Source organism: Triturus cristatus, chromosome 3_2 (genome assembly GCF_964204655.1).
Source record: "Triturus cristatus chromosome 3_2, aTriCri1.1, whole genome shotgun sequence".
Classification (NCBI taxonomy): Eukaryota; Metazoa; Chordata; class Amphibia; order Caudata; family Salamandridae; genus Triturus; species Triturus cristatus.
This window is the reverse complement of record NC_140584.1, coordinates 500,454,023-500,468,550: the sequence shown is the minus strand read 5'-3', so window position 1 is coordinate 500,468,550 and position 14,528 is coordinate 500,454,023. Positions and strand designations below refer to the sequence as shown.

The following is a 14,528-nucleotide window of genomic DNA, read 5'->3' as shown; positions in this document are numbered from 1 at the left end:
TCGACATCTTCGGTCTCGTTGAAGATGTCTGCTGGGGCCGGTGCCGCGTGCTGCGCTTCGAGTCTCGCCGCTCGTCGATTCCGTAGAGTCTTTTTGGAACAGAACCGGGCACAGGCCATGCATGTTGATTCGTCGTGGTCCGGCGAAAGGCATTGTTGCACACCGGATGGACGTCGATGTGGGGATACTTCGCATTGCATACCGGACACCTCTTGAATGGCGTCCTCGATTCCATCGTCGAAGTAGTCGATGGACAGGTAAATGCGAAAAAAGTCGGTCCGGAAAGTTAGTAAACTAACAAGGTGGTATCGAAAACCGATCGATAAAACAGTACCGACGCGAACTAAAGGCCTTTTGGCCTCGACAAAGTTTTTCCTAACTTGAGCTAAGATAGCACATCCGAACCCAATGGCGGAAAAAAACAATCTGAGGATGGAGAGGATGCCCATGCGCACTGTAGTCCAGGGGAGGAGTCACCTATCCAAGGATACTTCGAAGACTCTTCCAGGACAACAACGTGCAAACATCCGGACCCAACACTAGGCGGCGATCTATGCACAGATATGAATTCAGCAGCCCACATGCCTCGAACTTAAGAGTTTTAGGACACTTCGGAAGGAACTAGGAGTTAGAGACTTGGAAACTAGACACTAGGATAGTCAATACCCTTGTGAGCACCGGAGTACTCAAGTTACCTAGCCCACGGGCTGCGGGTGCATAGGTGTGAACTTGCGTCGGGTTTCGTCGTCGACTCCTACGGATGCCTGAAGAAAAGATGCTGACAGGCAGTCAGTGAAGAGTGTCCGGTGGATTCCAAGGATGGAATCAAGAAGGGGGATACCTGCAAGCAGAGGGGACAGAGTCTAGGTCACCAGCCAGGAAGGAACCAGGAAGGAACCAGGCGATGTCGTGTAGATGCAGGTGAAGAGGTGAAGCTTGTCGCAGCAGCCACAGGTACCAGGAGTCGACGAGGACGACCAGAACCAGGAGGCGAGCTGTCCCACGAGGGCTCTTGCTGTCGGCGGCGTCGTCGTCGAGTTGGGACACAACAAGCCTTGGCAAGCGCAACCCATGCAGAATGAAGGATTCGCTTCTGTTGCAGACCAGGAAGGCCTGAGGTGCTGCTCTTTCACAGGGAAGCAAGGGCCAGTCTGGAGGAGCCAAACCAGCGGTGGAAAGTCAAAGGTTCGTCGTCGCAGAGGTCACTAGCCAACGGGCCAGCAACCGGACAGACGCGTTGAGCAGAAAGATGCAGAAGGGCCCCACGCAGAACTCGTGGAGTGTGGAGGGCTGATCTTCGGTGCAGATGGTGCTCGGGGTTGGGGCTTCTCAATCCCCAGAGCACAACTTCGAGGATGCCTCAGAAGCTGCGCTGGAAGCAAGTAGCCAATTTTCCCAGGTAGCCGGTCCCACGTCTCCTCCACGGATCTCAACTTTGCTCTGGATGTGGATCAGGATCGGAGAAGTCTGGAAGTCAAGGCGCTGGTCGGGCTCTGCAGTCGGTACCTCGTAGAACGTTGAGCAAAGCAAACGGCAGGTCGCTTGATGGTGCCTGTTTGCACAGGGTGGCCACTCTTTGGCCACAAGGGAGATTCTTCAGTCTTCTTCCATAGTCGAATGTCGAAGGTCCAGAGTTTCTGTTCAAGTTTCAGTTATCAGGATAATCCAAAGTCCTAGGGACTCAGCTCCCACTCTTATACTAATCTGGGGGGCTGGGTTACCTGCTAGGTCCCTCCTATGGGTGGGACCAGGGAGGGGGGTGATTACACCCCCTTCCCTTTGTCCAGTTCCGCGCCAGGACTGGGGCTGGAGTGCCCCAGCACCGGTTTGAACTGGACTATGCATGGGACACCTTGTGTGCCCCAGGCAGTGTCTTGTTTCATTCATCCCTCCCTGCCCCAATACACTAAGGCCTGTCTAGGGTGGTGCTAGCACCTCCCAAGGCAGGAAACCTATTGTCCAAGCCTCCCTCGCTGGAAGGACTCCCAGCAGCAGGAGGTCAGACTTGTGTCTGTGGCAGCAGCATCCATTTTGTGATGCTGGGGCTCTGGTTAACTGTAACCGGGTAGTAGGTCTTCAACATGTCTTCTCCCTCTAGAAGGGAGGAATACTATCATCACCGTCACAAATGGTCTGGGGGTTGTATTCCAAAGTGTTAGACACCTTATACGACATGTTTTGATAATGCCAAACCATAGTTACCTTAACCGCGAGGATTATAAGGCACTTTAAGAGTATATGGTAGGCGATATCATAGAACAGCTATAAGGACATGGTTCCGAAAGCTGCAGACAGGCTCAGCTCAGGCTAGAGCACCATCTCACATGTTACCAAGCACTCTGCCTTAAGGATTGTTAAGGCCTGCCATAGGAGTGACTGATAGGTTACCCATGTGTCTATATATAAGGTAGGTATAGGAATACTACACCTAAGCAAGGGGTGATTACACGACCTTGCCCCAGCTGAGTGATCAGCCAGTTGTGTCATAATGGAAGGCCAGCCAGGGGTGGCATAATACATGCTGCAGCCCCTGGTAGGCCTAGGGTACACCCATGCCCTGGGTACCTAAGGTACACTGTACAGGGCCCTAGAAGGTGATCCTTACCAATTGGGTTATGTGCCTAAAGTACATAGTGTGAATTTAGAGAGAGAACAGCTGGGCTGTGGGTCTGATTAGCAGGCCCACAGTCACATCTAAGTCGAAAACCAGTGAAGCAAAAGCAAAAAGTGGGGGTGAACATAGGAAGCAGACCCTACTCCCCTACAGTGGCGTGGAACTCAAGTTGTCAAGATTCCAGCCCATGTACTCCTTATGGCTTCCCTGGCACTTACAATATTTAAGAATTGACTTAAGTATTGTAGGAGAATATCTACTCAAGCAGATATGCCCTCACCTGTGGTATAGTGCAACCTGCCTTAGGGCTGTTAGGTCCGCTTGTGTGGCGATTTACCTATACCTTCAGGTAGTGCCGGCTGCCGTGGCACCCAGGCACTAACTGAAGGTATAGGCAGGGTACCATGCTGACTTGGACCTCTGTTCCCGGCCGCCCCTGTCCCGCTGGTGGGGCAGTTTTGGTACTCACCAGACCCTTGCCCTTTGCTGACTTTTGGTCCCAAAGACAGAAACTGTAAGTTACGGTTAAACAGGTAAGTACGCATTATTGTTTTCCTCCATAGGATAAAAATAAACTGTTCAAAAATTGCACTAAAACTGCAAGTTGCGTACTTACCTGTTTAACCGTATTATTGTTTTCCTCCACAGGATAAATTTAAACTGTTCAGAAATTGCACTAAAACTGCAAGTTGCGTACTTACCTGTTTAACCGTATTATTGTTTTCCTCCATAGGAAAACAAACATACTTACCTAACTGCGAAGATCTTGGTCTTAACCCCTTCAGTGCCACGCCCTTTCCCCCTCCTGTGCCGGGCGTTGCACTAGTGGGTGGGGTTCATGACGAGATAGTCTCGTCATGGGCACAGCGCAACTGTGCTCCATGACGAGACTATCTCGTCATGGGCACTGAAGAGGTTAGAATAAAGTACAAACAAAGCTTATTTTTCTAAAATTGGTGTTAATCTCATTCTTGAGTCGTGTGTCCATTATTGGTCAACGTAGTGCAACAAATGTCTTGCACTCCTCTGAGTTAGGCCTAAGGCTGCTCACCCACACTACCACTAACAGAGCACTTTGGGTTTTACATTAAGCCCTATACACTTTTGGGGGAACTGCTGAACTCTGTGCACAGTATAACCACCTAGTGGCATACCATATACGGAGCCAGCTTCCTACAACAAGGTACACACATTAGGGGACCAGGCGAACTGCAGGGGAGATGTAGAGAAGAGGCGGGTGCAGGGCAGGGGTTTGGCATAGCCTTTTAAAAGCACACCTCCAGTCATCGTGAGAGGACACTGGGTCAGGAGTTATGTTGAATCAGTTGAATTTAAAATGGTTTGTTCTGAGCTCACTTCCCAGGATATTTCCTAAGCTGCTCCAAACGGTAGTTTGGAAGGATATGCTAGGCTGCTTGATCATGGACTGAATCAGGGTTTCTCATTTGCTATTGAAGTGGGTGGGGCAGGCAAACGTACTGCTGTCGTTTACTACCCATTGATTTGGTTGGCATTTAATTATGTATGTGGAGATACATGTAAATGCAAATGAAGAGCTATTACAAAAAAAGTTGGATATTCTACATATTAGTGTATTTCCTGATCTGTAGAGTACAAACATAGGAATTTCACATTAGCACACAAGCAAAAGTAAAACAGAATCACCAAGAAATTCATCCAAATTAGTATTATCGCCTCAAAAATCTATCTAGTAAAAAAAAAACAGAACCCTGAAATAAATTGCAAAAGGTGCATAAATAGTAGATGTACAGATCATTAAACTCAAAAGAAGACCACAAAAGTTCATAACAAGCGCCTATAGGAATTAGTTTCTCATATTAGTACAAACCTGATTGATCTGAAGAGCTTCTTTAAACCAATCAGAAGCTTCATAGAAATTTCCTTTATCTCTGGCCATTGCTCCCAAGCGTAAATAACCTATAAGAAGGTAAAAGGCCCTTTTTACTATGCAACATGATCCTTACCATGTAGAACAGTCAATTACAAATTTACATACAGGTTTTAACGAATACAGAAATGTGGGATAACTCTCCTGCAGATCGGAAAACAAGTGATCTTTGAACAAAAGTGCCATGAACTGTTACCAGTGCACTAGATCCATATGCTTAGGTCTTACAAACGCCGATAAATCTCTGGTATCTATTTCTCTCTTCCTGTTACTTCTCATTTAAATAATCGGACACTGCCTCCCCAGCACAAAATTCAGATAAAATGGACAAAACAGCAAAAAAAACCTGGGCTCAATTATAACTCATGCCTGCAATGCATATTTCTGGAGCCAACAAGCAGTTTTTCCATGGATACAGTTAGTCAGTATTGAAGGACAAACCAAAACGTGCATGTAACATTCAAAGTATGAAATCTCTTACAGTCAACATAATTGGGATGTTCTCTTAAAATGTTCTTATACAGTTTTTCTGCTTCATGGAATTCACACATTGCTTCATAAAGCCTTGCAAGGTTGTAAGACGTGGTGACAGAAATAGCATTGTAATAGTGCTCGTCATGTTCCGCCTCAGCCTTTGCACGATCCAGAGATGCCAAGAAATATTTCTAATCAATGAAAGAAGAAAAAGAAAAAAAAAAAAGGTTGCTGGGACTAAATTTAAATCAAACATGATCAATTCACTTGCTCTTTACTCAAAATTGTTTCCCAGCACAAATCATCTTTGTCCAAGGACAACATATATCCATATTCATCTCTATGGGATCTAGGCTCTAGGTCATTGTGTGCATCTTTGCTTTTTTTTTTTTTATTTACATCCGCTCAACCAAATTTTGCTAATCTCACAAGCACATGCCTCACAATTAAACCTACTTTAGTTATGCATTCCATAACATTATCTACTGTCTATGCCCCAAAACTTAGTAATTCCTTGCTACAGTGATTTACTGAAGTAATGCTAGACTACCCAAGTCATGCATGATCATGCAGTAGCATGCTGAGGTATTGAGTTTAGACCCATAGACCATAAGCTTTCAAGTATGGTAGTAAGGAGACCTACACTCCAGACTCAAAATAAACTAATACAATACAAAACGTGCTCACTGTTCAACTATAATAGTTAAAGTACGCGCTATATGCACTTTTGCCACACAGTCTGCAGTGCCAAGTAAACTGAAGGTTGCTGTGAGGGAACGAGTAATCAATACTCCATCTATGGGAAGGATGCCAACACATTTTCATCATTTTGTACCTTTGCTTCCCCCAGATTTCCAAGGCGAAAATGGAGAGCACCCACGTTGTTTAGAATCTCTGGAGGGACATCAGCTTGCACTTTTTCCTGAAGGATACGTGTAGCAGTACCATAGGCAGAGAGGGCATTCTGCAGTGGGAGAAAATGGAGAAGTTTAGAGAAGGTTCCACAGTAGAGTGCTGGAACATCAGACGTGGGGTTGCATAAAATGTACACCTGGATGTCGGTCTGCTCCAGAATTTGTGCCAGTTCAATCCATGCCTCTACATCATCTGGATACTGCTCGGTCACTTTCTTTAAATGGCTCTATGGAAAAAAGAATTCTAATTAAAAATAGCGCTTGTTAATCATTCATGACAAAATATTATCATTATTCTATGCCACTGCCACACAAATATAAGCTGTGGATTTCAATTTTTTTTAATGGGTCCTAAAGACATAATGCTTGAGCAAGTAAGCAATAAAATATTGTTTATCGAGAAAATGTTTGTCAATCCAGGAATTCTAGTACAGAACCAATTTAGGAACACCGTCAAGCCAAGTGAAAAAATGCAATTTACATCTTAAAATCTATAGTGAGGGATCAATCAAGTTCTTCTGTCATGAGAAACGGGAGTGACATTGAGACATCCATGAACTTACATCCAGACTACAAAACACATCCGAAATCTAAATGCTGCTAATGCTAGTGTCAAACTACTCATGAAACCAAGGTAATAAAAAACAATATTTCAGGTGCCCTGTGCTCCATTCACTGGCTCACTCTCGATTTCAAGGTGACATTTAAATCGATTCAAGGCTTTTCCAGAATTTATTGCAGAACATCCAGTATTATCGCACATGTGTACTGAGAAATATAAAGTCAGTGCTGGTGAACTGTAAACCTTTGGCCCAACATTACCATTGTCTTGTCACAAGGGGCAGTCATTGTCTTGGCCATAAAAATAGTGATTCACCCAAACCTATTCTACAAAAACACAACTGACAAAACCTCATGCAAATGATGAACAGCAACTTATTCTGTTTCTCCTGTTAAGACTTGTCATTCAGTCATCAGCACTTCAAAGAATCTGTAAAGCCCTCTACATAACATAGGTAAAAAGGGTTGTATGAAGCTGGCTCTGTAAATGGTATACCACTAAGTGGCTATAGCGTGCACAGAGTCCAGAGATTCGCCCAGACATGTAAAGTGCTCTATATGTGGTAGTGTGGGTGAGCAGCCTTAGGCCTAACACAGAGGAGTGTAAGACTTTTGTTATGCATACAGTGACTAATAAACGATACACAACTCAAAAAGGAGATCCACACCAATTTTAGAAAAAGAAGCTTTCAAGATTTATTTTAAGAGCAAGAGGTTCGCAAAAAAAGCATATACGTTTATCAGGAAAAATACTTAAAAATATTAAAAGTGGAAACTTTTTAAAGCTTTGCAATGTTAACCCACGGGGGGGAAACAAGAGTGCAGGTTTACAGGTAAGTACACAACTTAGAAATCCAGTCTTCGGGTTTGAAAGTCAGCACCGAGCATGGTTCAACTTGTGACCATAGGTGCACCAACAGCGGTACAGGGGCGGCTGGGTGCAGAGCTCACAGTCTAGGTCGGATGCCCAAATCTAACCAATGGAGAATGGCGGTGATTTAAGATGTGCTGCTCACAGGTGAGTAAAGCGGTGTCCAAGGTTCATCTCCTGGATTTAAGATAAGCACAGGGGGTCCACAAAGCAACACCAAACTTACACCCACAACGGCACTGGGGTGACCGGGAGCAGCATGACAACACAGCGTCAGGCACCCATTGCTTTTCAATTAAGGAGATTGTTTTGAACAAAGGCTACAGGCTCAGACCAGGAGACAGGACGAAGAAAACCCACAGCTGCCCAGATAAATAGAGATGCTAAGGGACGTAGGGACACCAATGGTTGAGGTCCCCAAGGCTCAGGGGCTTCTGGTGCAGGGACGCCCTTAGTCGTCAGGGGTGACTGATCTATGCCAGGGCAGTGGATTGTAGGCATGGCACACAGGGATGTGTGCCATGTCGACTCTTCACTTTGTTCTGCACGAAGACACAGAGCCTGCAATGGCAGTGTGTGAGTGTAAAGGTACAGGACCTCTAAGGGTGGCACAATAAGTGCTGCAGCCCTTAGAGGCCTTCCCCGGTCACAGTGTCCTGGGTACCTGTGGTACCATTTACCAGGGGCTGACCTGTGGCAAGAGATGCCAATTGGATTTCGTTTTCAATGCAGTTTTAGGGAAAGAACATAGGCCCTGGGTACCAGATTGGCAGGAGCCCAGGGCACACTCAGTCAAAGCACATCAGCAGTTCAGCAAAAGGTGGGGGCTACCACGCAGAAAGAGGGCACTTTCTCACTCAAGTGTACAATCCTAATGTCTGGGGGAACTCATGATTTAAAAAACATTAGGCTAGGCAGTGACTGTAGGAAGCTGACTCTTTATATGATATACCAAAAAGAGGTATATCGTGCAAAGAGTCCAGGTATTCCCGTAAGATTGGACATGGGCTTGCTCTACTAATCCCAATCCTAGAGGGTAATGGGGTTAAGCAACCTTAGGCTTATCAGAGAGGAGTGTTAGACATTTGCAAAATACACACTCAGTTAATAAACGATGCACACGCCTCAATAAGGGGCTCCACGCAAATTTATAAAAATAACATATCTATATATGTATTTAGGCACCAGAATCAAAACGATCAGGTAAGCAGGTTTCAAGATAGACATTCTTTCAGTTTTCAGAACCTGCAATGTTATGTAAGGGAGGGAAAAAAAATACAGCATACAGGTAGAGTACGATGACTCACAAGACCAATCTACTGGACTTAAGGTGATTATGGGGCAAGGTCTAAGGCGCACTAGCAGGTCACCTCCAGCAGTACTAGGGTACTGTGAAGCTTCCTGCCTTGGAATGCTAAATTCTGTGGGTGGGGGTGTTATACCCTCTGCCCGAGCACGCTTTCTTTCTAACCTCCTGAGAGCGAAGGACCTCACCTGTGAGTGTCAGAAACATCTGTGGTTACAGGCTGGCGAAGACCAGTCAATTAGCACACCAGTAGTTGGTAGGTTTTCAGGGGGCCCCTCTTAAGAGCCTCTGGGTGTATGTTTTAATGAATCCATCACTGGAATCAGTGTGGGCTTATTAATAAGAGATGTTCAATACCAAACATCCCTGTCTTCAGTGAAGCCATCATGTAGCTGGGCAACATGTTTTCACCAGTGTCCAGCACATGTACTTAAAATGGCTTCCCTGACCACTTGTACTGGTAGGAATGGAACTGACCAGCACAGGGGCATAACTGCTCAAGCAGATCTGTCCACACATGTAGAATAGTGAACCATGCAGTATGCCTGTAAGGCCTGCTGTAGGGGTGACTTACTTATATTTCATGCAATGTCTGTGGGCAAGGCACACAGGGATGTGTGCCATATCTTGTTTTCTCTCTCGTCCTCACCAAGACATGCAGCCTGCAGTGGCAGTCTGTATATGTTTGATATGGGGTCCCTTAGGGTGGCACAATTCATGCTGCAGCCCTCAAGGACCCTCTTTAGCCTCCCTGCCTAGGTACCAGGGTACCGTTTACTAGGGACTTACAGGGAGTGCTAAAGGTATTTCCAATTGGGAAACAGATTTTACAGTTTTGTGAAAGAGATCTGGAACTAAGGACCTGGTTAGTAGGAACCTAGTGCACTTCCAGTCAAAATTACATCAAACACCAGGTAAAATGTGGTGAGTGACCATGTCAAAAAGGGGCACTTTACTACAGTGACATCAAGAACTGAAGCTGCATTCAAAGATTCATTACTGTAACATCAATTAAATAATAAAGAAACTGAGCAGGGAGGAGGGCAAAGGAAGATGTATTTGTGGGGGAGGAGCTGCATATGAGTGAACATGAAGGTCGTCTGACATACAATTTTTTATTATGCATCCAAAAGATTTCCAACTATGTACACTGCAAAAATGCCCCAATTGTTGGGTGTGGGAAGAAGTTTTAAGAGCACTTTATGTGCTTTTCTAAAAAAAAAAAAAAAAATAATCAATCAATAAGCATTCTTAAAAAGCCACTCTAAGTTACAAATATGCCTGCATTTTACCAATATTTTTTAAAGCAGTTTGGCGTCATATGATTTTGAATACACTTTAGCTCATTGAAAAAGCATGGCTGTCATTTTAACCCAGGTTGCGGTACAATATGATGTTCCATTGATCTCCCAGAACCCTAAATCAAGCTAAAGACTATAGCAAAGGAACCATGTTTCTCCAACTTCAAAGCTGTTAGACAGTGGAGCACAGTGGAGCTTACCTTTGCAGTTTCCCTTTTTTCTTGGTCGTCAGAAGCAGCATAAAGAGATCCAAGAATTTTCATGGTCTCATAATTGTTAGGGTATGCTTTCAAGACCTTTTCAAAACACTGTGATGCATTCTCTCGGTCACCTCTATAGATGTACATCTGGCCCAAGCCAAAAAACGGCAGCACAAAAGAAGCTGAAGCAAACTGTGTAGCTTGATAGTAGTACTGGAAAGCCTGGTCATAATCCTCCTGGATTTGAACAAAGAAGGGACAAAGCATGAATCAAAGAATTAATCGACCATAGACATAAAAGGTATAGACAATCACTGAACATTACTATGCCATGTTGAACTCAAATTGCTTACGAAAAAGCCATCAGACGCCTCGTCAGGGGTAGTAGGGGCTATATAAATGCAATTACAATACAATACATATAACACCAGTTTAGGAGCAAAGGCACTTTGTTTAGATTCACCTGCTTGTTAAAAATCTTGCTGCCCACATTTGGTCCTGGCAACTCAACTATCAATGATAACAACATTCTGCTAATGTTAGTAATCCCATTTAAACAATTTTCCAACATATTAGACATTTAATCTCGCCTTCCATTTTGAATAGGATTCAATGAAACTCAAGGTTTTTAATATTTTTTTCCATCATCCTTGGGACACTTTTAAAGGAATGGCAACATATAATCCGACTCCATTCCTTAAAGTGGATGATGATGATGGGAAGCAGGCATGCAACCATTAATAAACGAATGTCTGAGAATTATTCGTAGTAAACTGAAGGATTTACTACACAGGTATAATTGGCAGAATCTCTCCCTCTCACATCCTTTTTGCACGTTGCCAGAATCATATTTAGCTTTCATGTAGGACTGTCTTCCACATAACTCTTCTATAAGCAGCTGGTAAATAATTCCTTGCAGGAACTACATCTATTCTATGCCTCCCACTTAGCTGTACCAACAACAAGTTGCCCTGATGGAAGAAAAATGGGATGCTAATCTGGTTAGACTCGAATGAAAGGGATAAAAAAACGGAATGTAAACAACACGTAGTATGTAGACTCTCACAAGTGACAAGTCCTACAAGGCAGACCTGTGATTTTTGCCAATATTGCCTCAGAGTCCTCCAGCAGATACAAAATGTAAAAGTCTGCCATCTTGGTGATGGCAAAATTATGAACTTCTGCTTCCCACATGAAATGGTCATATAGGGGGCATAAGGGTAAGTAGCCCATTGACTGCTCCCCTAACAGCCTTAAGTTGAGTACCTAAGGGAGCCCTGGCACCAGGAAATGAGATTTCTGCCGACCCTAGAAGAAAAAGGACACAGAAGAGCTGCAAGAAGCAAGGACTGTGGAGAAGCAACGGACTTGGAGCAAGCCTGCTGGTCTGTCTTCTGTTCCGGCCAAATTGCAATAAAGTAATTTTGTCCTGCAGCTGCTTTGTCTCCAAAAGCATGGGAGGAATGCCTGCCTGCAACAAAGGCCCAGGAAGTCCTGTGGAGTAGTTCTAGCTGCTCCCCTGCATCCTGCAGGCAATTCAAAAGAACTGTGTTGACTCCGGACAGCCGCAAACCAGACACTGGAAAACACAACTGCACTTGTGTCCCCTAGCCCAAGTTGAACAGGGCCTATGGTGCCAGTGTGGTCTCCAGAGACAAAGCAGACCTTGGGCTTGCCCACATTGAAATGAATGCAGCCGCCTAGAGCCTGTGGGTGAATGCCCCTCTACTGTAAGTCTCTCTGTGACAAAAACCCAACGCCTCAGAACACCTCTGTACCCGGCAGCCCTGGCCCGAGGAGAAGAGGACCAAAGGTGCACCCACATCAGTGAGCATCGTGAAACCTGGGCCCCCTTGTTGGTTCAACCAAGACTGCTCTCCCAGTCCCAGCACGCAGCCGGGCCATCTCCCATTAAAGTGAATGCGACACCAGACGCCATAATACACCTCTGCCCCCGGATGCCCCAGAACCTCCTGAGGCGACCTCTTGGTGTGACCTTGGACCTTGTCCCATACTCACCTCAAGTCCAGAAGATTGGTACCATAAGTCGCTGTGAAGTGCCCGAATGTAGTAAATGTTTTCCCCCCACAGGATAACATTACCAATCCAAAAATTGCACTGTCAACTTTTGAAAACTGTAAAAATTCTTAACTCAGAAAGTACTTACCCGATTCGGATTATCTTGGTATCTGAATTCAGATAAAAGTATGTTATTTTTATAATTTGGTGTTGGATTTCTTTGTTGTGTGTCTCTCACTTACTGCCTTTGTGTGTGCAATGAATGCTTAGCATTACCCTCTGATATGCCGAAATGCTTGCCTACACTACTACAACGGAAAGCATGTGGGGTGTAATTTGTGCCTCTGCAATTCCTTTGGCGTTTGACTGGACTCTACACAGTGTACCTCTTTTTAGTCCACTATATACAGAGCCAGCTTCCTACACTGTCTACCAGTGGAAAAGTGCTCAGAGTCCTACAGCCAACAAAAAGGTCAGAAAGAGAGGAGGAAGACAATAAGTTTGGGAAGACCCTTCAGAGAGGGCCATTATCCAACAGTATCTCTCTTATTTACCTTTTTAAAAAAACAGGACCATCGGTGACATCTGGATGCACTGTTCTCTCGAGTGTGTAATATTTGTCAATTTTAAGTGACACCTCAATCGCCATATGAAATATAATTTGGATATTGGGTCACTAAATAAATAAAAAATCTCATTGCAGACCCACACACAGGAGTCTTGAAGTAACTCACCAATCAGTGCTTTTCACAGACTGTTCTCATTCCATATTGCCAGTTGTAGGAAGCTGGCTCTGTATATACTATACCAAAGTAAGGTATAGTGTGCACAGAGTCCAGGGAGTCCCCAGAGGTATAGCAGAGGCTAAATTAGGTAAGTACTAGCAGCTCTCTTTGTGGTAATGTGGGTGAGCAGTTAGGCTTATCCAGAGAGTGTGTTAAGCATTTATTGTATTCATTCAATCAAGGCTGATGGCACATACTCAGAGACCGAATCTAGACCAATTAGGTTAGTATAAAAAAATAAAGGTATACTTATGTTTTATTTTTAGAACCAAGCAGGACTTGGCACAGGTAAGTTAAAAAAACTCTAAAATGCAAGCATATTCAAGGAAATGCAGTTGTGGTTGAAACTGCAATCGTTACAAGTTTGTAATTGCTTTAGAAACCGTTTAAATTACATAGACATTACTTTTCATTATTCTTGGATTACTTTTTAGTTACTTTGGGTATTTGAGGTGGTATGCCAAGATACCATACACTAGGATTGGTCACTTACAGGTAAGTAGGACAGTTCTTAAGTTAAAGCAGAGTTACTATCTTTCATACAAACATTTGTTGAACACGACTTACAAATGGGAGTTTTGGGGGTTAGGACCAAGGATCCCTATGGTCTAGATGGGCACTCAAGTTGCACCATCAGCGGCACTGGGGTGGCCGGGTGCAGAGTGCATGGGTTCAATGTTAGCCAAGGAAGCTAAGGGAGCCATCTGTTAGGGACTGCTGGTGAGCAGGCCACTCGGGTGAGGAAGCAAAGCTTGTGGGGTTATGGTCAGTGCTGCAGGGGCCAACGACCAACACAGAAGGCGGCCGGGTGCAGGGTGCAAAAAGGAAGTCGGGACCCTGTGCCTTTCAATGGAGACCTTTGGTTTTTCGCAGTTTCTGCAGGTGTGGGCAGGAAGACTTCCTGAAGGCGACCACCTGCTGGAGAGGTAAGTTGAGATCTTGGGGGATGCCTGGACACCGTTGGTTGGGCCTCCCAAGGTCATGGGACGTCGGGTGCAGGGGTGTCTTCTGGTGTCAGGTTTTCTTACCAGCTCTGTCGCTGTCGGGGAGAGGGGAGGGGCAGGGGGCCTTTAGGTTGAGGCTGCAGTCATCGTCTCGAAGCTTGAAGGACATCAGGGTGTTTGGGACTCTAGCACAGACTGTGGGTGTCGGGTGCAGAATCACACAGTCACTGGAAGTCTTTGCATAAGCAAATCAGGTGCTCACGAAAGACAGTCTGTAAGATGATTGCAGGGCAGGTCCTTCGGGCTCCGAGGGTTGTTGGGTACTGGACTCGATGGGGTTTTCTTGCCGTAGGCAGGTCGTAGACTGGGAAGGCCAGTAGGGCTGGGGCCAAAGCAGTTGTGTTCTCTTCACATTCCTAGGTCATCACAGCTCTTTGGTCCTTCTTTCTTCCTCGAATCTGTGGAGGCAAGGTTCAGGGTTGCCCCTAAATACTAACTTTAGGGGCGTTAAAGGGGAGGGCAGGTCGGCGCCAATGGATCCCGTCCTTAGGGTGGATACACCCCATATTATGCCACCTTCCAGTGGGAAGGTGCATGAGCCTCACCTGTGCTTCACCTAGCCTCCCCCAC

General features: G+C 45.1%; 1 protein-coding gene across 1 annotated transcript in view; it reads right to left on the bottom strand.

The window, feature by feature from the left end:
* The window catches only part of CTR9 (CTR9 component of Paf1/RNA polymerase II complex), a 178,270-nt gene that overhangs the window by 109,762 nt on the left and 53,980 nt on the right, over nucleotides 1-14,528 (bottom strand). The window contains exons 9-13 of the mRNA XM_085648181.1: nucleotides 10,151-10,387; nucleotides 6,049-6,138; nucleotides 5,833-5,961; nucleotides 5,005-5,188; nucleotides 4,464-4,552 (exon numbers count right to left, since the gene is read on the bottom strand). Coding sequence (XP_085504307.1) covers nucleotides 4,464-4,552; nucleotides 5,005-5,188; nucleotides 5,833-5,961; nucleotides 6,049-6,138; nucleotides 10,151-10,387 — 729 coding nt within the window. The remainder of the gene's footprint in view (nucleotides 1-4,463; nucleotides 4,553-5,004; nucleotides 5,189-5,832; nucleotides 5,962-6,048; nucleotides 6,139-10,150; nucleotides 10,388-14,528) is intronic.